The 23,992-nt window shown below is 37.3% G+C and overlaps 1 protein-coding gene across 1 annotated transcript in view; it reads right to left on the bottom strand.

The window, feature by feature from the left end:
- Nucleotides 1-21,849, bottom strand: part of LOC123315095 — a 62,660-nt gene extending 40,811 nt beyond the window's left edge. Inside the window, exons 1-2 of the mRNA XM_044900661.1 lie at nt 21,832-21,849; nt 20,535-21,779 (exon numbers count right to left, since the gene is read on the bottom strand). Coding sequence (XP_044756596.1) covers nt 20,540-21,778 — 1,239 coding nt within the window. The 5' untranslated portion in view covers nt 21,779; nt 21,832-21,849 and the 3' untranslated portion in view covers nt 20,535-20,539. The remainder of the gene's footprint in view (nt 1-20,534; nt 21,780-21,831) is intronic.
- Between the last annotated feature and the right edge of the window lie 2,143 nt (nt 21,850-23,992).

Below are 23,992 nucleotides of genomic sequence, written 5' to 3' on the forward strand. Positions count from 1 at the left end.
AATTAGAGATTATTCTGGCCTGCAGAACTCTGGCAGAATGAAGAACTATCTCAAGAACGTGGGGACAACACCTGGTTCTGTCACTAGGGCAAGAAAAGGGGTTCTGGACGTGACAATGGTCAACGCAGCTTCCAGAAGAAGTGTTAAAGCTTGGGAAATGGTAACCAAACCATCAATCTCTGACCATAGGATAATCGAATTTAAAATAACAGAAGAGGAACTGATCCACCATTAAGATCCATCTGAAGCAAAACTTACAACAGTTCAAAACTAATTGGCCAAACCTCTCGCATTACGATCTGGAACAAAAAGTCGATCAGGGAATTTTAGAGGCCTTCCACTCCAGTTATCCACTCCCGGAAGTTTGAAGAAGTGAGGATGCATCTAATTGATCCTATTCGTGCATGGGCTCATGCCGACGATTTTAAAATCTTTGGTGATATATGTAGGCTCTATTGAAGACTGCGTTTCCTGCAGCGTGCTTTGTGGACTCATTCTTGATTTGGTGTGGCAGAAATCAACTACCATTGAGCATTTTTGAGTGCAATGTCGCCACGTACATCAGGAAAAAGAACTATTTACTGTATAGCTATAGTCTTGATGGCAGCGTCCTGAGCAAAAAAACGGAGATAAAAGATCTTGGCGTTGTTTTGATCAAATTTTTACATTTGTTCCTCATGTAAATCATTTACTTGGTACGAGGCCAAGATTGTATGAATTCATCGTGCGTAATAGCAGATATTTTCTGATCCGGAAACCATAATTTTGCTTTTCAATACATTTGTGACGAGCAAACTGGAGTTTGGATGCATTGCTTGGAACCCAATATACGATTGCCATACACATCACAATGACATATATTCCGAGAGCTGGCGACGAAAATCGGCAAAAGATTTGTAATGGATCATAATTAAATATGAGTTAGTTTTGATGGTGTATATAAATCAGCACCCACGCTAAAAGGTCAGGTAGTGGAACATCTGACGGCGACGCTCTTTGATTTATATAAAATTACAATATCCGTACTTTGGGGTGACTGCTGACTGCCTCTCTTCTATTGATATGTGGTCTGAATATTTTATTCACAAATAATATATGATATTTGAGCAGTAAATGCAGTTTCAGCCAATACAATTCTTTTGAAACAACATCGTCAAGGCAGCAACTTATGTGGTGTACTGACACACCGCTTTTCACTAAAATGAGATCTGACCACTTTTTCAAGTTTTCTGTTCTATGAATTAGTGACAATTTTCAATCATTACAAAATACTTGCAGAGTGTGTTGTAATTTCATATACCTACATCAAAGCGCGTCGCCGCTAGGTGTTCCACTACCTGACCTTGAGAGTGGGTGCTGACTTATGTACACCCTCAATACTAAATCATATTAAATTATGCGCCAGTACAAATCTTTTGCCGAATTTCGTTGCCAGCTCTCGAACTAATGGAGGCTGTTCAGAGAAGTTTTTTCGAGTAAGATCATGCTGTTTTGTTGAATAAATTCGGTGCAGTAAAGCTTGATGTCAGGAAGGGCGTTGTTTGTTTGAGGTTCCTTCATGGACCCTTGAATGACACATCTACTCGCTAGAGTAGGATTTCATGTAGGACGCCCAAGTTCTAGACCCGTACGCTTGTTCAACCTTACTACGCCCAGAACAAATATATTGTTTCAGTCATCTGTGTACAATATGATTTGTTCTAAATTCAATCAGATCTCGCATCTCTGTGATATACACTTTGACAGACAGTCCTTATTAATTAATATATTATTATACAAGGACACTACATATATACAAGAGTTAACATAATTTGTAGAACTTTTTAATTTTTGTGGTAATGTCACTTCTAATCCCACAGCACTCAGAATACAAAAGGTCATGGCAAAAGGAGTAATCAACCCCACAATATCGCTCAATAAGCCAGACGGATAATTCACCGAAGGAGAACACGAACGATCTTTCAGTTTTCCCAAAACAACCTTTACAACCAATAACTAGAATCGATACAGCAATATAGGCCAAGAATCCTCGTAAGGAAGATTGGGATATTTAAAAGACGATGTTTGGAGTGGGCAATAAACACCTTCAATCTATATAGATCACCAGAAGTGTAAAGAAAAATCCTAGAAGAGATTCGTCTTCATCTTTTGAAGATAACCAGAAGCTACTTAGAATGAGTCATATACACAGAAAATGGAGAAGGACAAAAGTTCCCTTCAAACCAAAATGGGGACCCACAATCTTCAAGAACAATTAATTCAACATCGTTTCTATTGAAGACGCTGAAGAAAGTAGTAGATAACAACATAAGAACATAGAATCTGGAGAATACACCAATTCACAAACGCCAGATTGCCTACAGGACGACCGATCAACAAAAACTGCTCTGTATATGACCGTATGACTCTATAGCTAGGTTCCTGGTCCCTCGGGAACTAAAGGAAATGAAGAGGCAAATACACTTGCCTCTAGCAACAAGGGAAGTTGACGTTTATTCATCCAGTGAAATAAAAATTTTAATTCACAAGTGAAATGAGATGACATGAGCATAAGCGGATAAAGCGATACCTTTCATGTCAATTTATAAATCCGATAATTCTCTGGAAAGTGTTATCGTTTGATTTCTAATTGAAGTGAAATAAAATTCACGTGAGTTATAACTTTTTTTCATTCGAAAAAATAATAATGACAATATCAGTCAAAAGAACACCATAAGGGCACTTGAATCGGACCTGCTATTGCTCTAGAGACAGAATCCAATTCTTCACCCAACAGACTTTCGGGATGACCTTGGAGCCTAGGGAGCTAAATCATTTCAGTTGTGCAAATACAACTTGGTTTACTTGTATACACAGTTGCCAGATTTAGGACGCAACATTATGCGTCGTGTGAAAGATGTATATTGAGTGTATATCAGTTTTCATCATTTGAAGCGCCCCCGAAGCGGAATTTGCGTGAACTAAAAATATACTTTAGGTTTCATGAGAAGCACTTTACTGCGTCTGGAGATATGTTTTTCAACATAGAATAACTCTTTTATCAAAAGATGAATGAAATCTATAGTTGTTCCAAAGATAGCTCTCGACGTCCTTCACGATTTGCGACCACCCCTGTCGTTGAATCCCTCGAAATACCAGAGAAAACTTTGAAAAACAATGCTGCGTCCGGTATACGGACGCAGTATTATTCAGGACGCAATAGTGTATGGCCCAAAGACAATGTATGGACGCAACATAGTATGCTGGATAAATATATATATATATATATATATATATATATATATATATATATATATATATATATATATTTACATCTGGCATACTTTATTGCGTCCTTTCAGAAAGCAACCTTATTGCGTCTCCCAGAAATACGCTACCTAGGTGGAATCTGATCGAAGTATATTAATCTACGCAAAAAATTACGTAGTTTGGTCGTTTCAGATCTCAAATATCTTTATTAATAAAAAAGTTGATATACGCACATTATTGCGTCCTTTCATGGTCCTACCATTAGTGCGTCCGGCGTATATTTTGTTTTCATATGTAGCACAATGCTGCGTCCGAATTTTATTCAATCTTTCACCATTAGCATGTTGTTGCGTCCAGCGTAGTTGCCACATATGTTTTAGAATCTGGTTCAGTAGGATTATTCGAACTCGATGACGTGATCGTATTATAACATAATAACTCCAGTTATTACAACTTTCATCTTTCAAAACACCTCTATATTTATGATGGCTATCATCCTTAGTTTGTGGACTGCTCACTTGGGGAATCGTATTTCAGAAAGTTTCAAACACTCTTTGAGTGTCTTTTTGTCAAGAAGAGCTTTAGTGATTATGTAATAATTTCAAAAACGTAATATATTTCATTTTCGTTTTTTTTTTGATAACAAATGAATGTGAGAGAGTGGTGCTCTGGAGATAACTTAAATTAGGAATGCATTAACTGCACAGTTGTTAGTTTATCCTACGAACAATTTGGCAAACTGGAGAGTCACTACTCTCTCAGGGTAGTTAAATGGACGGCAAATGAAATTCTCGAGTTCGATAGAAGAGTTTGAATATGAATCGTAGCTTGCATCCTAGCTCTTCGATATACAAGGACTCTCTTTGCTTATAGGAGGACGAAACCATTGAGCATATCCTCAGTGACTGCGGCAGACAAAGTTCGCTTGGAAGATGGCACTGAAGGTAGAAGTTTAGCTCTTTGAGCTTGTTTGTGTGCCACAATAGACCGCTTTGGTCGCTGTAGCAGGTCTGGGGGATTCGACAGATGCGCCGAACAAACTGTAACTGTAACTCTTCGATACAAAGGATATACTTTCCTCGAATGCAGGAAGACAGGGGTTTCAAAGTTTGCAATACCAACATTATACACAAAAGTTGGAAATGGAATAAGATTATTGAGAGGTCAAGACCCACTCAAGGGAATAGTAGCTCATCATAAAATCAAAGTCAAAGAGCTGGAGTGCTTTGGAGAAGCTAATATCCGACATATGAATCGATCTCAAGCCAGATTGACAAGCAAAACTGAAGTTTTCATTCGAATATCATATGAGTAAACATATACTTTATATCTTTCAAGAGATTGAAAGACCATGACTTGCTGTAAAAATCATCTTCTGCTTTTCTGGAATCGGCTGAGCTGATGTCGGAAACGGGAGGATTTGTTCATCAAGATGGAGTGATACTAGATACAAGAATACTAGGTAGTATAAGAAGAATATAATGCAAGTGGTCACCTCAACATCTTGCAGGGCTAGCCGTATATAGAGAGACACAATGCGAATTCCTTACTTCCAACTGAGAGAAGTTTATGGCATAGACAAATAACCAAAGCTCTCATTTGTACCTCCAAAGACCAAATCAGATTTTGAGAATGATAAAGCTCGCATATATTGCAATTAGGCTTTTTCAACAACTTGGCATATGCCAACTAATCCTATTCGTGCATGGGCTCATGCCGACTATTGAAGACTGCGTATCCTGCAGCGTGCTTTGTGGACTCATTCTTGATTTGGTGTGGCAGAAATCAACTACCATTGAGCATTTTTGAGTACAATGTCGCCACGTACACCAGGAAAAAGAACTATTTACTTTAACATTTGTTCCTCATGTTAATCATTTACTTGGTACGAGGCCAAGATTGTATGAATTCATCGTGCGTAATAGCAGATATTTTCTGAACCGGAAACCATGATTTTGCTGTTCAATACATTTGTGACGAGCAAACTGGAGTTTGGATGAATTGCTTGGAACCCAATATACGATTGCCATACACATCACAATGACATATATTCCGAGAGGTGGTGACGAAAATCGGCAAAAGATTTGTAGTGGATTATAATTAAATATGAGTTAGTTTTGATGGTGTATATGAATCAGCACCCACGCTAAAAGGTCAGGTAGTGGAACATCTGACGGCGACGCTCTTTGATTTATATAAAATTACAATATCCGTACTTTGGGGTGACTGCTGACTGCCTCTCTTCTATTGATATGTGGTCTGAATATTTTATTCACAGATAATATATGATATTTGAGCAGTAAATGCAGTTTCAGGTAATACAATTCTTTTGAAACAACATCGTCAAGGCAGCAACTTATGTGGTGTACTGACACACCGCGTTTCACTAAAATGAGATCTGACCACTTTTTCAAGTTTTCTGTTCTATGAACTAGTGACAGTTTTCAATCATTACAAAATACTTGTAGAGTGTGTTGTAATTTCATATACCCAAAGTCCAAGTAGGAACGCTAGATATGTGGGCTAAGTCAAAAACTCAAAATTCCTAACAGCATTTAATCAAACGTGGTGACCGGTTTCGCATCAGCAAAGCTAATGCATCCTTAGACCAATCGGCACACTACAAGAAAACAACAACTATTTAAGAAACAGAAGGACAAAGAACAATGCAACCTATTGTTTATGCTATTCTAATCAGGGTCGTCAATTCTATAAAAAACGAGATACACAATAACTAAAATTAAGTACATCAATTCACAAGTCAACTCAATAACAATCAAATTAAAACTGAGAGACAAGACCTGATATAGGTTAGTATAAGGATATAGAACATGAACACAATCATTTCGTGAACCACAGAATTCATAGATTAGTTTCTAATTGTTTTTACATACAAATCAACGAAGAAAGGGATATATGGAACTACACACAAACTTTATAAAACAGCGTTCATAACGTACATCTCACTAAAATCCACTTGCGAGTTCAGAACTAGGGATGGATATAATTTTTTAAATTTTAAAATTTCGAATTTTTCCAAATAGTCTATTAAAAGGCAGTTAATGCCTATATGTAATATTTTTAGACCTGTTTCTTGTACAAAGTGGTGACCTTCTTTAAATAGGTGATTGCCAAAATGGGAATCATCGTAATGTGGGCCTAGCCTCAAAATTCCTAGATGTTCTTTTATTCTCTGATTGAACGTCCTATTAGTTTTTCCAATATACACTGCACCACACGTGTCACAAGTGAGTTTATAAACACCACTCTTCTCCAATGGGGAAACTGGATCTTTGTAATAACAAAGATACTACTTTTCAATAGAAAAGTAAATTTCTCAAGTTGTTTGTTGGTCTGAAGGCTATCTTTATATTATTGTCTTTCTCCAGCAATCTAGCCACCTTACTCGATAAAGTCCCAACAAAGCTTAGAGGGAAATATCTTTTATCTTCGATTCTATGTTGACTAATGGGAAAATGACTCCTCAATAAGCGTTTATGTAATTTTTTATTTAACATTCTATCAATCATATTATTGTCAAAATTGTTTTTTCTCGCTATTTGTTTAATTATTCCAATTTCTTTATTAAAATTGTCCTCATTTAATGGTATATTCACAAGTCGTTCTAATAAAGTGTTGAAAACAGCTATCTTGTGGTTCCAATGATGTTGTGAGCTGATGTCAATTGACACGTCTGTATGTGTTGGTTTTCTGAAAATGTCGAAGGAATGTTTGCCATCCAACAACTTGATGTTTAGGTCTAAGAAATTGCACTCTTTATCATTGATGTGTTCATTCTTGAATTTTATGTTATTAACACTACTGTTCAGATATGTGACAAAATCATCAAATCCTTGGTCAGTTCCTTTCCACAAAATTATAATATCGTCCACATAACGATAGTAATAGACGATAAGTGGAGAAAAGTCGTTACCCCAATTAAAGATGTGGGTTTTTTCAAAATAGTCCATGTACCTATCTGCTAAATATGGAGCAATGGGGTTGCCCATTGCCAATCCTTGTATCCGTTCGAATATTTTGTTATCGAATTGGAAAAAATTTTGTTTCAGACATAAATTTAAAATCTGACATACTGTTTCGACTGTATCATTTGATAAATTAGAGTGATCAAGATCTTCTTCTATTATTCTCTTAACTTCCAATGTAGGCACGTTGGTATATAGGTTCTCTATGTCCAATGTTCTAATTTTGTAATGATCTTCTACTTTTATATCTTTAATTTTATTAACCAGATCTAAGGTGTTTTTTATTGTATATGATGGTGAAAAATTAGTTTTTTCTTTCAGAAAGATGTTTAACCATTTAGACAATTGGTATGTTGGAGCGTTGCAATTCGACACGACTGGTCTAATGGGTATTTCATCTAAAATTTTGCTCTTATGTATCTTCATAAGGCCATACAATCTTGGGATTCTAGTGTTGTCAATTTTGAGACCTTTTATATTTTTTAACTCTGAACTGTCAGGAATCCTTTTAATAACTTCTTTTATCTTTTTGTATGATTGTTGATAAGGATATCTTTTTTTCTCTTATATTTTTTTTTGATAAGAAATCCAACACTTTTTTATTGTAATCTTTTGTTTTCATAATTATCATAGCTTTGTCTGCCTTAGTTATTGTGAGTTTGTTCCTTTCAACTTTCTCTCTGATTGACTTGATAACTTTATCATTGAAATGGCCTCTACCCAATTTTTTGTTTGTCCTCAATTCTTTTAGTTCTTTTCTCAGTAATGGTCTTATTTCATCTCTAATTTCGAACTTGCTTACTCTTATGTGGTTCATGGTAGCCTCTATCTCAGCTGCCAACTTAATTAGGTTTCTTTCCGTATTGATATTGGATGTAGGATTAAACTTTATTCCTTTTTCCAGAAGGTCTATTTCGGACTTTTCTAAGTGAACTTGGGTAAAATTTATGAAATTATCGTGGAACAATGATTCCCATTTTGGCAATCACCTATTTAAAGAAGGTCACCACTTTGTACAAGAAACAGGTCTAAAAATATTACATACAGGCATTAACTGCCTTTTAATAGACTATTTGGAAAAATTCGAAATTTTAAAATTTAAAAAATTATATCCATTCCTAGTTCTGAACTCGCAAGTGGATTTTAGTGAGATATACGTTATGAACGCTGTTTTATAAAGTTTGTGTTTAGTTCCATATATCCCTTTCTTCGTTGATTTGTAAGTAAAAACAATTAGAAACTAATCTATGAATTCTGTAGTTCACGAAATGATTGTGTTCATGTTCTATATTCTTAAACTAACCTATATCAGGTCTTGTCTCTCAGTTTTAATTTGCTTGTTATTGAGTTGACTTGTGAATTGATGTACTTAATTTTAGTTATTGTGTATCTCGTTTTTTATAGAATTGACGACCCTGATTAGAATAGCATAAACAGTAGGTTGCATTGTTCTTTGTCCTTCTGTTTCTTAAATAGTTGTTGTTTTCTTGTAGTGTGCCGATTGGTCTGAGGATGCATTAGCTTTGCTGTACACCCTCAATATTAAATCATATTAAATTATGCGCCAGTACAATTTTCGTTGCCAACTCTCGGACTAATGGAGGCTGTTCAAAGAAGTTTTTTGCGAGTAAGTAAGTTGTTGAATAAATTCGGTGCAGTTAAGCTTGATGTCAGGAAGGGCGTTGTTTGTTTGAGGTTCCTTCATGGACCCTTGAATGGCACATCTACTCGCTAGAGTAGGATTTCATGTAGGACGCCCAAGTTCTAGACCCGTACGCTTGTTCAACCTTACTACGCCCAGAACAAATATGTTGTTTCAGTCATCTGTGTACAGTATGATTTGTTCTAAATTCCATCAGATCTCGCATCTCTGTGATATACACTTTGACAGACAGTCCTTATTAAATAATATATCACAAGGACACTACATATATACAAGAGTTGACATAATTTGTGGAACTTTTTAGTTTTTGTGGTAATGTCACTTCTAATCCCACAGCACACAGAATACAAAAGGTCATGGCAAAAGGAGTAATCAAACCCACAATATCGATAAATAAGCCAGACGGATAATTCACCGAAGGAGAACAGAAACGATCTTTCAGTTTTCCCAAAACAACCTTCACAGGTAGTAAACCCATAACTAGAATCGATACAGCAATATAGACCTTCACCTTCAATCTATATAGATCACCAGTGTGAAGAAAAATCCTAGAAGAGTCTTCATCTTCTGAAGATAACCAGAAGCTGCTTAGAATGAGTCATATACACAGAAAATGGAGAAGGACAAAAGTTCTCTTCACACCAAAATGGGGACCCACAATCTTCAAGAACAATGAATTCAACATCGTTTCTATTGAAGACAATGAAGAAAGTAGTAGATAACAACATAAGAACATAGAATCTGGAGAATACACCAATTCACAAATGCCAGATGGCCTACAGGACGACCGATCAACAAAAACTGCTCTGTATGACTCTATAGCTAGGTTCCTGGTCGCTCGGGAACAAAAGGAAATGAAGAGGCAAATACAGGGAAGTTGACGTTTATTCATCCAGTGGAATAAAAAAATTTTAATTCTCAAGTGAAATGAGATGACATATGCTTCAGCCTTCTATACATTTGTCTTTTGCTTACAATTTTATAGTCCTCTTCCATTATGAATTGGAAGTATTCCGTATGTTTATTCGTTCAATTTGAAGCCTGTGAGGAGCATGTTTTAACCACACTTTCACTGAATCCTCAATATCCTTCTCTGTAACAGTCTTCGAGTTCTGCCTTATCGCAGCTGTAAATTTTCAATTTTTATTGTAAATGAAAAATAGGTTGAAAATTAATTATTACCAACAACAAGATCCTTCGACATAAATGAAGAAAATGCTTTTTTGCCTCCTCTTTTTCCATAAAAGCTAAACTTTGAAGCCAGTTCATTGGACATTAATCTCCGCAATATGTTGTTCACCTGACTCGACAAATTCTTACCTCCAAAATTTGAAAAATAAGAAACCTACAACCGAAAAATAAAGCAACATGCCAAAAATTCTGAACTATCTCACCATGTACGCATAGTTCTGAGCATCTTTTAAGTAATAATAATAATAATAATAATCTTTATTCTCCTCAATTTATCATACAGAATGGAAACTACATACAATTTTTCGATGCGAGCTCAAGTAAGCTCATTTAAGAGCTTGTGTATGAGTTCGCTCGATTAATCCATTAAAATAAATATGAAGTGTTCCTCACCAATAAAACACATCGAGGAACGATCGAAAGTGAGAGTTATAAAATGCAGTACAAGTACTGAGCTGGCTGACTGATCATAATGTAATTAATATTAGAAACACTTAAACAATTCATGAATGGCATGTCGTTCAAATGTATCGAGCAGCCAAGAATTTGTGAGCCTTCTGAGAGAATGGAAGCTCTGCAAGGACTTGAGACAAGTTGGTATGACATTATATATTTGAGATAATCTGTAAAGAAATGATGCCCTTGACTTTTCCCTAGTTACTTTGAGACCCCTGACCATCCCGTTCTCTGCCTGTCGTGTTCCGTAGGCAGAATCCATGAAATCAAGCCTGTGCCTATTTTTTGGAATAGAAGTTATCACGGTTCTCACGTACAGCTGTCTGGGATCCAGGACTCTCAGCTCCTTGAACAGTGCCTCTGTCGGAAACAAGACAGGCTTCTCGAAGAGAATCTTCAGCAGACGTTTCTGAGCTCTTTCAATGGGGTAGTAATATTTCTCTGCTAGACCCCCCCATGCGACAATACCATACTGGAGAACCGACTGTACAAGGGCGTAGTACACAGCGTAGCGCTGATCCCGAGGCAAGAGTTCCCTCGCAATACGTATTTTATATGAAATTTTCCTCAACTTCTTGTGCAACTCCACGCTGTGAATATCCCACCTGAGATGACAGTCAACATACACACCGAGATATTTTGTGTGCATCACTCGATCGATCCTGTCCTCACCGAAATAAAGGTAATCGTAGTCAGGCAAGAGGCTGCTGACCAAGGAAACCGGCAGGAAGTGTGTCTTCTTCATGTTTACAGACAGCATATTCAGGTCGAACCATTTTTTCACTTTCTTCAATCCGTCCATGGCGATATTTTTAACCTCTTCCCATGAACTGCTCTCAAAAATAAGACACGTGTCATCAGCAAATGAAATAATCCGAGCCCTGATGTTCAGGGTGAGTAGATCGTTCATATATACAAGGAATAATATTGGGCCAAGGACTGTTCCTTGAGGCACACCCCACTTAACCTCTGCCTCACTACTCACAGCATTATTGATTTTCGTTTGCTGTACCCTACCTGACAAGTAGCTCTCGAACAATCTACACGGTACGCCTCTTATGCCTATTTTCCGGAGCTTGTCAATTAGTTTCCTGTGACAGACGGTGTCAAAGGCCTTCTTCAGGTCCACAAATACACAAAGTATTTTTCTACCACCATCAACAGCACCGTATAAACTTTCCGCGAGAGCATTCAGTGCATCCGCCGTTGATCTCCCCTGTCGGAACCCGAACTGCGAGTTGGAAAGAAAATCGAGCTTATGCAGGTACTTGACTAATCTCAAGCACAGAACTTTTTCAAACAATTTTGCGAGAACTGATATATTCGATATTGGCCTATAATTGCCTGGATCACCCTTCTCATCTCCTTTATGGATCGGTGTTATCAAAGAAACCTTGAAATGCGGGGGGACATAACCCTCCGATAAACAAGAGTTGATCAGGTCAACAAAGGGTTCCACAACATACGGTGCGATAGTTTTCATCAGGGTGTTGGTGATCATATCATGGCCAGGCGCTTTGCGGTTTTCCAAGGAATGTATCAGACCCATCATTTCAGACTTATCTGTCGGTTCTATATAAAAAGAATTTCCGCGCTGGTCAGATTTCAGGCCCGACTCAAGATCATCCGGGACCTCGGGAACACCAGAAGCCAAAGACTCGCCGATATTCGCGAAGTATTGGTTCATTGCATCTGCTATCCCCCTGTCATCCACTATCTCTCCCCCATCAACCAAAATCCTATCAGGAGGAGTCGACCGAGAAGAACCACCACCATCGAACACACCATTGAGCACATCCCATGTTCTACCACAATCTCCCCTTGCGTCTTCAATCTGCCGCCTATAATATGAAAATTTTGCCCTCCTCAAAAGACCGTTCAACTTATTTCTATATGTTCTGTATTCTTCCCTGCTATCATCAGATTTCGTTTTGAGGAACCTCTGAAACAACCTGTCTCTAGTGCGTATAGACTCGATCAAACCATCTGTTATCCAGGGCTGTTTTCTCTTGTGTGTCTTAATTGCCGTTAATGTGGTAGCTTCATTTATAGAATGTGTAATAATTTCTACAAATATTTCCGCCTTCTTCGAAATATCCGCGGTGTTATATAACCTACCCCACGATGCAAGCCTAAGGTCATTATTCAACTTCTCGATGTTGACTATCCTCCTGAATCTCTCCCGTTGACCACTGTACACCGGACCTGACAACGCGTGAGCTACAAGAGTCATATAATGATCAGTAATATGAGTTTTTAAAACAAAAGGTCTTATAATCTCGTTCGGTCCAGAGTTGCCCACAAAAACATGATCGATACAAGAAGCGGAGTTTTCAGTTTCCCTGGTAGGTGAGTTAATTAGTGATCGAAAACCATATCCGCTAAGCAATTCTAGGTACTCCAGACATGCGGGGTCAGACTGATCCAAAATATCCACATTAATGTCACCTAAGAAATATGTTATACCCTTCAGTTTAGTGGAAGATATAAACAATTCAAAGTCGGAAAAAAAAATCATGGATTCTGTAGGAGTGGGATCGATAGTACGGCAAAACATTGAACAGTTTTCCATGTTTCCATAATGAGCATTCTAACATATTCAGATTTCCAACGACCCTCAATTTAACAGTGTGAGATATATTTGATCTTATATACATTACAACACCATCATTCTGATTTATAAACGACTCATTATAATAGACAACATAATCCGGAATGGTAAACTGACGCACATCATCTATATTCCATGTTTCGGTCAAGACGATTACATCAACGTTGAACCCAAAAGAAGAAATGAAGGTAAAGAATTCACTGTGGTTCTTGCCGATACTTCTCACATTCATCTGTAATAAACTCAAGTCCTGGCTACTCTTTGGGAAGTGCTTCCCGATAGGGTCTTTTTCATCTAACGTTTCAGTCTCCAACTCAGTAACATCAATTCTTTCAATAAAATCATTCATTGCTCTAACGATTAAATATGACAAGTAGACCGAAAAACAATATACTCCTAGACTAGGTTTGATTATTCAAAAAATAAAGACAAAAATTCACAAAACTACATCAAACATTCAACCTGTAAGAAAAACAAAACAATAACCGTAGTGTAGGAAAAAATAACCTGAAATATTGGAATTTACATGGATTTCATCGAATTTTAACTCTGAAAGAATTCAAAATATATTATGGAACGATAGGCAGAAAGCAATCTAAAGCAACCCACCCACACACAGTTTTACTACACTCTATGGTTGACCGCTTGTTTTAGACTGCGATCTCAAAAACTTTGGTCTTCCTAAGTTTTCAACCTTTGAGGGTTTTTTTGTTTGACCAACCTTACTTGGCAGCGTTTGAACTGTTGATCCCTTTTCCTGCTCTGGAGTATACACTTGACTCGGTGTTTGCACCTCTGCCTCAACTTCACTTGTCTGCTCCATCTGCTCGTTAGAGCTACATATTCGGTTAGGTGTTTGCGCCATGCTTCCATCCGTCAGTCCCACTCCATTGCTACTTGTTTGGTGAGGTGCTCCCACTTCTTGTTCTGAGGGACTTTCATTAGTCAATCCGGGTTTGCGTCTTGAAGGGGTTGATGGGGCACTACTTACTTTTCGGCCCACTGACTCGTACTGAGTAATGTTTCCTAGTTCTTCAATTGTATGGGATTTTCCATTCACAAACAATGTATTCTTCTTAATATAACATTTAACCGATGGATCTTCCCTGAAATTGCTCAAGTAGCTTCGGAGGATTTTACCGTCAGATCTCTGCTTGAAAGTGAGATCGTCTCTTATAGAAATTTTGGTCCCTTTTAGTTTTTTGCTCTGCTTAATGATCTCCAGCTTCTTGATGTACGATATAAATTCAACTTTGAGCAAACCATTTTCTTTATAACCCAGCATGTAAGCGTTGTTGAGATCAGATACGACAACCTCAACGTTCAACAATTTCTTGAATAAGTTGCAGATGCCCTGAGGGGAGGTATCTATTAGATCAGTCAAGCCAGATATGACTATATTATTCTTTCTTGATGAAATTTCAGGTGTACTCCTCAAAGTCCTGTAGTTTTTCCAGTTCTTTGACAGGAAAATCGCATGGTAATTTTCAGGTAGAGTACTTATTTTTAAATTGCTTGCTAATGATTGCGACTGCTTTGATAAAAGGGCCAATATTTGTGAATTCTGCTGTTGCAAAAATTTTAGCTGCTTAAGAAGTTTAATCTGAAAAGCTGAAAGATAGGCAGTGATAAAAAAGATATTGGTAAATCTAAAGCATACATACCAGGTTCGTTATGTTGATGTGAGCAAGATATTTCACTATTATCAGTTGATTCTGCAACTTGAGGACCCGGAGTTGATGCAAATCCAAAATTGTAGTTTACTTTTGAAGTAAGTATTTCTGACTGCCCTTGATGCGACGATGGACTCTGTGACAGATACGGTGTTGAATTCCTTGGACTTGGATAACTACACCCTCCTTGCACTAATGCAGAAGTACTTGCTGTGATTGAAGAAATTATTTTAGTAGATAATTCAACTCAAGAGTATGGTATTTTACCTATGGATTTCGCTTTTACAGTTACTTTTGGAGGTCTCGGTAAAGTATCATCACTCTCATCCGATTCGTAAATTATCCGCTTAGCTACTCTTTTCCGTTTCCTAGTTGTTTCCTCTTCAGATTCTGAGAAGATGTCAGAGGTCTCCTCCAATAGTTTTAACTTTTTCTCAGCCTTGTCATAATCATCTAGAAATGTAAGATTTTAATTGTTTGAAAACCATGCTTTAGAAATAAACTATAACCTCACTAATGATTACACCGCAATAGGAATAAAATAAATCCTTACCACCACTAAAAAAACACTTAGAAATTCCGTATAATTTCCAGTTTTCTGTGTCAGCTTGTTTTCCAGCTAATAACAGTTGTTTCAGTGTTGCACCGGACTTCACTGGAGGCCAAAATACTTCCCGCTTAAGAGGCGTAAGCCATGATGAATGCACCACAGCTATCGTTCCGCCTTCATCGACACTGAATTGTACAGCTGTAAAAGACATATCTACAAAAATAAGTGGTTGAAATAAGATACACAATAGTTCACTGATAATTAATATTACCTTCTTTCGTATTCCAATATAAAAGAAATGTGCCTGACAACAATGCCACTAAGAGCTTGTCCAGATGCGGCGAGAAACGCGCGATTGACTACGCGCGTATCATTTCATGTTGCGTCCACATGTAGCGTTTGTCTACGCGTCAAAACGCGAGTTTCCAGTCCAGTATTCCCTATTATTGAATCCTCGGTTTCCAGTGTGGATGGTTTTTTCTCTTTTGAATTACTTCCTTCACAAATTATTTCAACAATTTCTTCCCAACATGTATTTTTAGTAGGTATTCATCGATTGGAATATTCAGGAGATTCCATATCCCACAACAGAATTATCTTTTTGCAATTCTGACATATAAAGTGGCACTTTTTAGAACTCATTGACGTTTGAAACGTAATACAAGCGACCGATTTGCTGAATATTTTGTAAACGAGTTAACTGCCCTGACAAAATCAAATGGTTTAATAATTTATGTATTTTTCCAAGTGACGGAGTACTTTTTTATTTCGTATAATCCTACTTCGCGCACTAATAAAAATGGTTTACTCATCCAAAGCTCTTTTTTCTCTTCTGAATCACCTTCTTCAGAAAATCTATCAACTATTTCTTTCCAACATTTTTTCCGAATACGATTGAAATATTCGGATGATTCCATATCCCACAACAGAATTCCCCTTTCACCTTCATCGATAAAAAGTTCAATATCATTATCGAGTTTCATTTCGAAATTCCACTTAATCCGTCCTCACGCAGCAACCAACGCATATGTATTGGACGCTACTATTGGGACCCTAGTATCTCGACACGCGCAAGGAACGCGCGAGTCGAGATCCCTGCGATTGCTTGCGTCGAAATTGCGATTTTATTGCACGCGCGTGTGCATGTGGACGGGATCTACTGTGCTCTAGTATCTCGACACGCGCGTTTCTAAACGCGCGTAGTGAATCGCGCGATTGACTACGCGCGTATCATTTCATGTTGCGTCCACATGTAGCGTTTGTCTACGCGTCAAAACGCGAGTTTCCAGTCCAGTATTCCCTATTATTGAATCTTCGGTTTCCAGTGTGGATGGCTTTTTTCTGTTTTGAATTACTTCCTTCACAAAATATTTCAACAATTTCTTCCCAACATGTATTTTTAGTAGGTATTCACCGATTGAAATATTCGGGAGATTCCATATCCCACAACAGAATTATCTTTTTGCAATTCTGACATATATAGTGGCACTTTTCAGAACTCATTGACGCTTGAAACGTAATACAAGAGACCGATTTGCTGAATATTTTTTAAACGAGTCAACTGCCCTGACAAAATCAAATGGTTTAATAATTTATGTATTGTTCCAAGTAACGCAGTACTTTTTTATTCCGTATTATCCTGCTTCGCGCACTAATAAAAATGGTTTACTCATCCAAAGCTCTTTTTTCTCTTCTGAATCACCTTCTTCAGAAAATCTATCAACAATTTCTTCCCAACTTTTTTTCCGAATACGATTGAAATATTCGGGTGATTCCATATCCCACAACAGGATTCCCCTTTCAACTTCATCGATAAAAAGTTCAATATCGTTATCGAGTTCCATTTAGAAATTTCACTTAATCCGTCCTCACGCAGCAACCAACGCATGTGTACTGGACGCTACCACTGAGACCCTAGTATCTCGACACGCGCGTAAAACGCGCGAGTCGAGATCCCTGCGATTGCTTGCGTCGAACTTGCGATTTTATTGCACGCGCGTGTGCATGTGGACGGGATCTACTGTGCTCTAGTATCTCGACACGCGCGTTTCGAAACGCGCGTAGTGAATCGCGCGTTTCTCGCTGCATCTGGACAGGCTCTAACACCAGGGGCTTGACACTTCCTTACCCCCACCCCAAATACGGTTTTTAGTTCTGCAATCAATCGCTATGTGGCACTGCATACGAAAATATATATCATATTCTCCACAGATTACTGTATTCTGACATATTGGATTTGTGAACGCCAACAGTGTCAATGTCAATATGCTTTAATGCAAATTTGCAAATTCTTGTTTACAAACGAGATCTTATACGAGAGTAAATTAAAAATACCCATTTATTGAACTCGACAGTTTTATCAGGAAATCAATTTTCTTGTAAGAAATATTTGATTCAAAGAACCACGTAATTATAACATTAATCGTTTATACTTAAACCAATCCAACCAAACCCTTTAAAAATTGTGTTAATGGAAATGAAAGTCAAACTGTGTAGTCAGTTATTAAGCCACTCCGTGGGGTCAATGATGAAGCTCATTTCTCAATGGGGTAAGTATTTTTTTCAAACATAATAATACAAAAATTTACTATTTTCCTTTTTAGAAATCAAGCATCCGCTTCAGCTTCACAGAGAGGCTATTGACACTGCTGACTTTATACTATTCTTGGATGAGTTATTGATTCGTTGAATGTATCCAGAGCTTGGACATCCACTGCGAAACTCTTAAAGAAGACGGTTAGTATTCAAACAGAACACAATGTTGTTTGGGAGCAGGCGATACAAATTTTCAACAGTATTTCATTTTATTGCCCTCGAAAGAAAAGATCCATTGTAGTGCCCACTTTGAAGAATATAGTGACAACATTGAACGCATTCCTTTACCTTACTCAAAAACTGTTCAATGATTATCACTTTAAATATATTCTCACTGGGGCTTTCAATCAAGATTGTTTAGTAAACATTTTTGGGTACATTAGAGCACATGGAGTAAGGAATACTAACCCAAATGTTGAACACTTTATTTCATCATTCAAAACTTTAGTTATTAATAATTTCATGTCGGTGCATTCCTGGTGATCTAACTGTGAGGAAGATAAAACAGAGAGTCGTTGTTTAGAGACTTTGAAATCTTTCCTGCAGGAAAATATGAAATCCACATAGGTCTTTGGGCAACTAATTTTTTCTTTTCCAAATTATTCATGCATTCTAAGCTTTGGCATGCTGTTTTTGATTTCTATTGCCGACTCCCAACAAACATTGTGTCCTTTTTGGATAATGTTGAAGATTTCTGAACATATAATAATTTCAACCTCATTTCCTATGAACAATATTATTACTGTTTATTAGAATTATTGTCTTACGAAGATATGTGACCCTATTGACATTTTACCTCTGCTCATATATTCATTGCCATAATTATAGCTTATGTATTTCCATATTTTTTTTTTCCTGTGCTGGGTATATCAATATATGTATATTTTTCATGAGAAGTTTTATTTCTCCTTAAAATTCGCCCTAATAATCCATATTATACTATCGACGTCTAAAATACCAGTGAATGGGCTAATTTAAATTTCGCGCCATGCGATTGCAGTTTCCAGTTATACCGACATTTCTCCCGGTTAGTTGGGTGGCAACCGCATGGGGGCGCTGAGGGCGGGATAAACTGTTTTTTGCATCGTAGAACGTGAGTGTCAGATCTATTCTACTCTGTAATCTGTGCTCTAACACTAAACGAACGAATGTTGGGCGAGCCCGCGAAACGATGACGCTGATATGAGCTGAACGCAAGCGCAACTTGAACCTGGTTCAATACCAACATGAACGCGGCCATGATACCAACATACACGGGAGAATTACCCAAAAAAAGTTTTATTTTCTACTCTTAATTTTGAATAGAAAATGTTTTAGGCTGGTAAAAGTACACAACATGCAAATTGGAGTGTCTTATTAGAAAATTTCGCTGGCACAAACAAATTAAAATTTTAAGTCAAAAAACTCACTTTCAACAACGTATAAATGACGTTATTATTTGAACGTCACACCAACGTTTTAAAACATGTCGTAAAAAAAACGTCTCACATCGGGCACATGACGTCACTGACCAAAAATCTACCAAATATAACGTCAAAATGACGGCTCCATGTTTGCTGGGATATATTACTAGCCGGTAGTCCTTTACTAAGGAAATAAAAAGAAATAATTAGAAATGTAATTCAAATTATTTCACCAATGATCAAATTGTATGATTATTAGAATTGAATGTTCGAAATAGTAGGTATTAGTTACCTAATATGTATTAACAAATCATAATTTCACCCTACAAGATTCCTATTTTGAAAAAAACCATTTGTTCATCTTTGAGATTCAAAATGAATCATCTATGAATATTGAAATATTATCACTTCATAGCAAAGTAATAAAATAAATACACCATAAAAGTATGCAAATATCATTACCATTGAAGAAGAATGGCAATGCTGCACGAGTTTGCGTCGTTCTGCAAACCAGAACATAAAAATAGCTTTTATGTTCTAAAGTTCATATAATATGATATGTACTCTTATTGGTGTCACTTGATCACCTGATTGTTGTGAAGTTTTGAGAAAAAAGTGAAAAATCTTGAATATCATCATATAACTGATATAACCTTATTCCTTTCGTATGCATGTGAATGGTATATGAATATGACTAATATTTCTTTGATCCAAAGAATTACTCAGCTTGGCCAAATGAAAAGGCATATTGAATCAAACAACAAATAAACTCTGCCTGATCATTTATGCGTACCACTTACAAAGTAATAATTTATTTGGAAACATATATATACAAACAAGTTCAAGGATTTTAAGTTCAAAATGAAACGTTTTCCTCCATTCGTTTTATTAGCAAGAAAGAAAGACGATCTGAATTCTCCTTGCAAAGGAAAACATTTCCGAATGGCATTCAACTTCAGTAACCTACTAATTTCCTCCTGAATAATTTGTTCTTCAGATTTTGAAAATATTTTCTGACTAGGGATATTCAACTGTAAAGGTTGACTGTTGAAAGGAATTTTATAACCTTCAATCCAGCTAAGCACAACAGGGTTTGAAGTTATTTTCTGCCATTCCTTAATGAATAAATTCAAGCGACCAGCTAGTACCTCACTTACCTTAGCTAACGACGGTTCTTCCAGTAGTCGTTCTGGTGCTTTCTCGGTTCCTGTTTCTGGTTCTCCCAACGTTGAGATCTGGAAGATTGCCCTTTTTTCTGCCTCGTCTCTTCCAGAAGCCGGACTGGGCGCCTGTAGTTTAAAGTGTTCTTGGTTGGATTGGGTTTGTATGTAGTTGACTCCCCCCCTTTGTTTTGACTACGTCGAGATTCGACAGAATTTTGCAGTCTCAAATCTCTACTGATAGTCTCAAGGTTTTTAGCAGTCTTGATAGTCTCGGATAAATCTGCCCCGAAGAGATATTCTCCTGGGGTCGATTTGACTACCAGATCTCTTATGGTTTTGTTTACAAGGGGAGCTATTAAATTTCTTCGTGTCACAGACACTCTATGAAAAACATTCGCTAGAATGCGACTAGAATCACTCAAATAGGTTAGTAGAGTTGTCTTGTACTCTTCAGGAATATTTTCCCTGTTTGCCAAGATAAGGTTCATTCCTTTGCCCAAGGCACATAGACCTTTGCCAACCTGGTGTTGGATCTCTGTATAAGATCCATCTCGAGCAACATTTGTCTTCGAAAGGATGGCTGCGATTTCATTGTTTAATTTTGGAGGTGCTAATAATGTGAGGTTATTAGGCATTTCATATCTCTGCAGGAGGTTTTCGATTTCCTCCTTCTTGAAACCTTTTACTAAAATATTTTCCCAAACGGGGGCTATCGCGCCATGTAATCCAAATTGGGTTTCCAAATTTTTATTACGATCGCTATTTCCGAGAATATGTAAAATATTCTCTGACAGCTCTTCCTCTAGTGTATCCTCATCCGTATTCAAATCTAATACGTCGTCTGTAGGTTCTGTAACACTGTATGCATCTACGGAACCTACTTCAATAGGGGGTGTAGTTGCGAAATTGTCCGTAGAATCTACACGAAATCTACGTGACACTCTGGAGGGAGACTTACTGTGTCGTCTTTGCTCCAAATGTTCGTCTTTTTCCACCCGTCGAAGTTTCTCTGCACGAGAAAGCGATCGGTCAGTGGAACCGTTCTCTGCACGAGAACGAATACCTTTCTCTGCACGAGAAAGAGAGCGGGATCTATGTTTGCGTTTGCCATCTTTGTCTCTACGGCGATCGTCTAATCTCTTTTCCAATTGTTTAATACGTTTCAGCAAACGCTTCGAACTAGATCTTTCCGACGAGCTGTCTGAACTAGAGTCCCGTTTATGCTTGGATTTTCCCATGCTGTAAGAGAACCCTGAAATATCTAGTTATATTTTAGATGATTTCCACTTACGTGTCTTCTCCGAATCGAATTATTATATACGTCGTATTCCGTTAGTTGAATCGACAACCTCGTACGCCGAGCACAAGAAACACAATAGGCCTGTTTTGGTTCGCTTTCAGGATGGTTCCAGAACGGTTCAAAACAGTCGCACATTTATTTATTCAGCGTAAACTCGCGCGTAGCATGCGTGTAGCTTCCCATAGCATTGCTGCCCCACTACTTTGAACCGATTCGGAACCGCCTAAAGCAAAGAGTAACCAACAAGAGGTTTCACTCTGTCAATTTACAAGGCGAAATATGACTCATGGAATTTTAACCTTGGAGTGGGGACACGATACGCGCCAGGAATACTGCGAACAGAATCATCCGCAGTCAAATGGAGAATCTGGGCGTCCAATCAAGTTGCGAGTTGCGACCCGAACGAATATCGGCAGATATCGGCTTTCGTTTTCGTATCCTGTCGGAAACGAATCAATTTCCGTTTATGAAAATAATGCGACTTCTTTCAAAATAGTTCGAATATCGAATTATAAGTATTCCCAATAAATAAATTGAAATAGTATTTTTAGGGGAAATGAAGAATGTACTTCTCTTTCAAGAGATAAGTTTTATTTATCTATCCATATGGAATAAGTTCCATCTACATGTAAAATTTTCATTATTGAAAGGTTCGTTAATTAATTAATTGAACTTTGGTAAAACCTATAAAATTGAAGTTTATCAAAAGCTTGTCTTATTCGTTTGTTCGTTCATAAAAGGAATGGCGATGATTTCGGATATACCGCCAAATTCAAAATTCTAAAAGAGAGAGAGCAAAGTTTATACTTGTCTCTTTCTGGTTGACCCCCACCAATATCTAGAAAAACCTCAAGGTCATTGAAATCCAACCGGCCAAAATGACAGAGTGCATCCTCTTGTTGGTTACTCTTTGCCTAAAGTGCGAACCAAAACAAAGTTTATGAGGAGTCGGGCATGGATACAGCGGGGATATGGAGCAGCGGAGTGGGGATTTGAATCTTTAAACCTTGTGCGCGCGTACATGACAACACGTACTACATGGTATTCTAGGTGATATTGAGGACTGGACGCCTCATATAATTACGATCGAACTTCAGGAAAGTTCATTTGATCTAGTAATAAAACGATGTAAGAACTTAGTACATATATTTATTTTATTATTTTTTTATATTTTCGTTTTCTAGAAATAGCAACATCATGTAAATCATGATTCAACTGCCTCATTCTAAAAAACATTCGAGAACGAAAAAACAGCAATTTGGTCTTTTCTTCACACGACACATGAGAACTCATTGCCACTAATTTCTTCAAATAATTCTTGGAGATGAATGAACTGTCTTTATTGACAGATCTGAATATTTTCTCAAGTTCTTCCAACTGGATCATAAATTCTGGAGATGCTTTCGATAAGCCTCCTTCACTCAAATGTGAAACCCAAGTATAGCTCGATGTAGAAGTTGTAGAGGTAGAGGTATCAAGATGATTCATTTTATGGCAAATATACCCAGCCAGGTTTTCCAATCCGTCATACTGAACATCACTCAGTTCTATATCAACTGAGTTAAGTGCTATTGAGTCAGTAGACTCCTCGGGTTCTTTGTTTTCGTCAACTGAGGAAAAATATTGTCCACATAAATTAACTTCCTCAATAGGTAAATCAGGAGTGTCATCCTCCTCAATGTTTCCAAAACTTGAAAGGGAGCCCTCATTTCTACCGAGAATGTAGGACCTCAACCTGTATTTAATCTCAGGGGCATCTCGATGATCGTGAAGCCCTACCTTAGCCCGTATAACTCCAAAAAAGTTTTCCAAAACGTCTTGGTTTAGCCTGTATGTAAGAAGGTATTTTGTGGAAAATCTTGCCTTCAGATGCTCAAATAACAATCTCAAAGAGTTATTTGTCATAATTACACCTGAAACAAAGAAAACTTGAAAATTTTTATGGCAATTTCAGCAATATTTCAAAGAAAGTGTATTGGAAATACGTACCTAATGTGAATTGTGAGCATGTATTGAGAATCAGAAATCCATAAATCTATTCGAGTCTGTTCTTCAAATATTCTTCCTGAGTAGATGAAGTGAAAATTTCCTTTCCGTCAACTGAATATATTGGATATTTGACCAATAAACAGTGTTTTATCAAAATCATATT

This window comes from Coccinella septempunctata, chromosome 6 (genome assembly GCF_907165205.1).
Source record: "Coccinella septempunctata chromosome 6, icCocSept1.1, whole genome shotgun sequence".
Lineage (NCBI taxonomy): Eukaryota > Metazoa > Arthropoda > Insecta > Coleoptera > Coccinellidae > Coccinella > Coccinella septempunctata.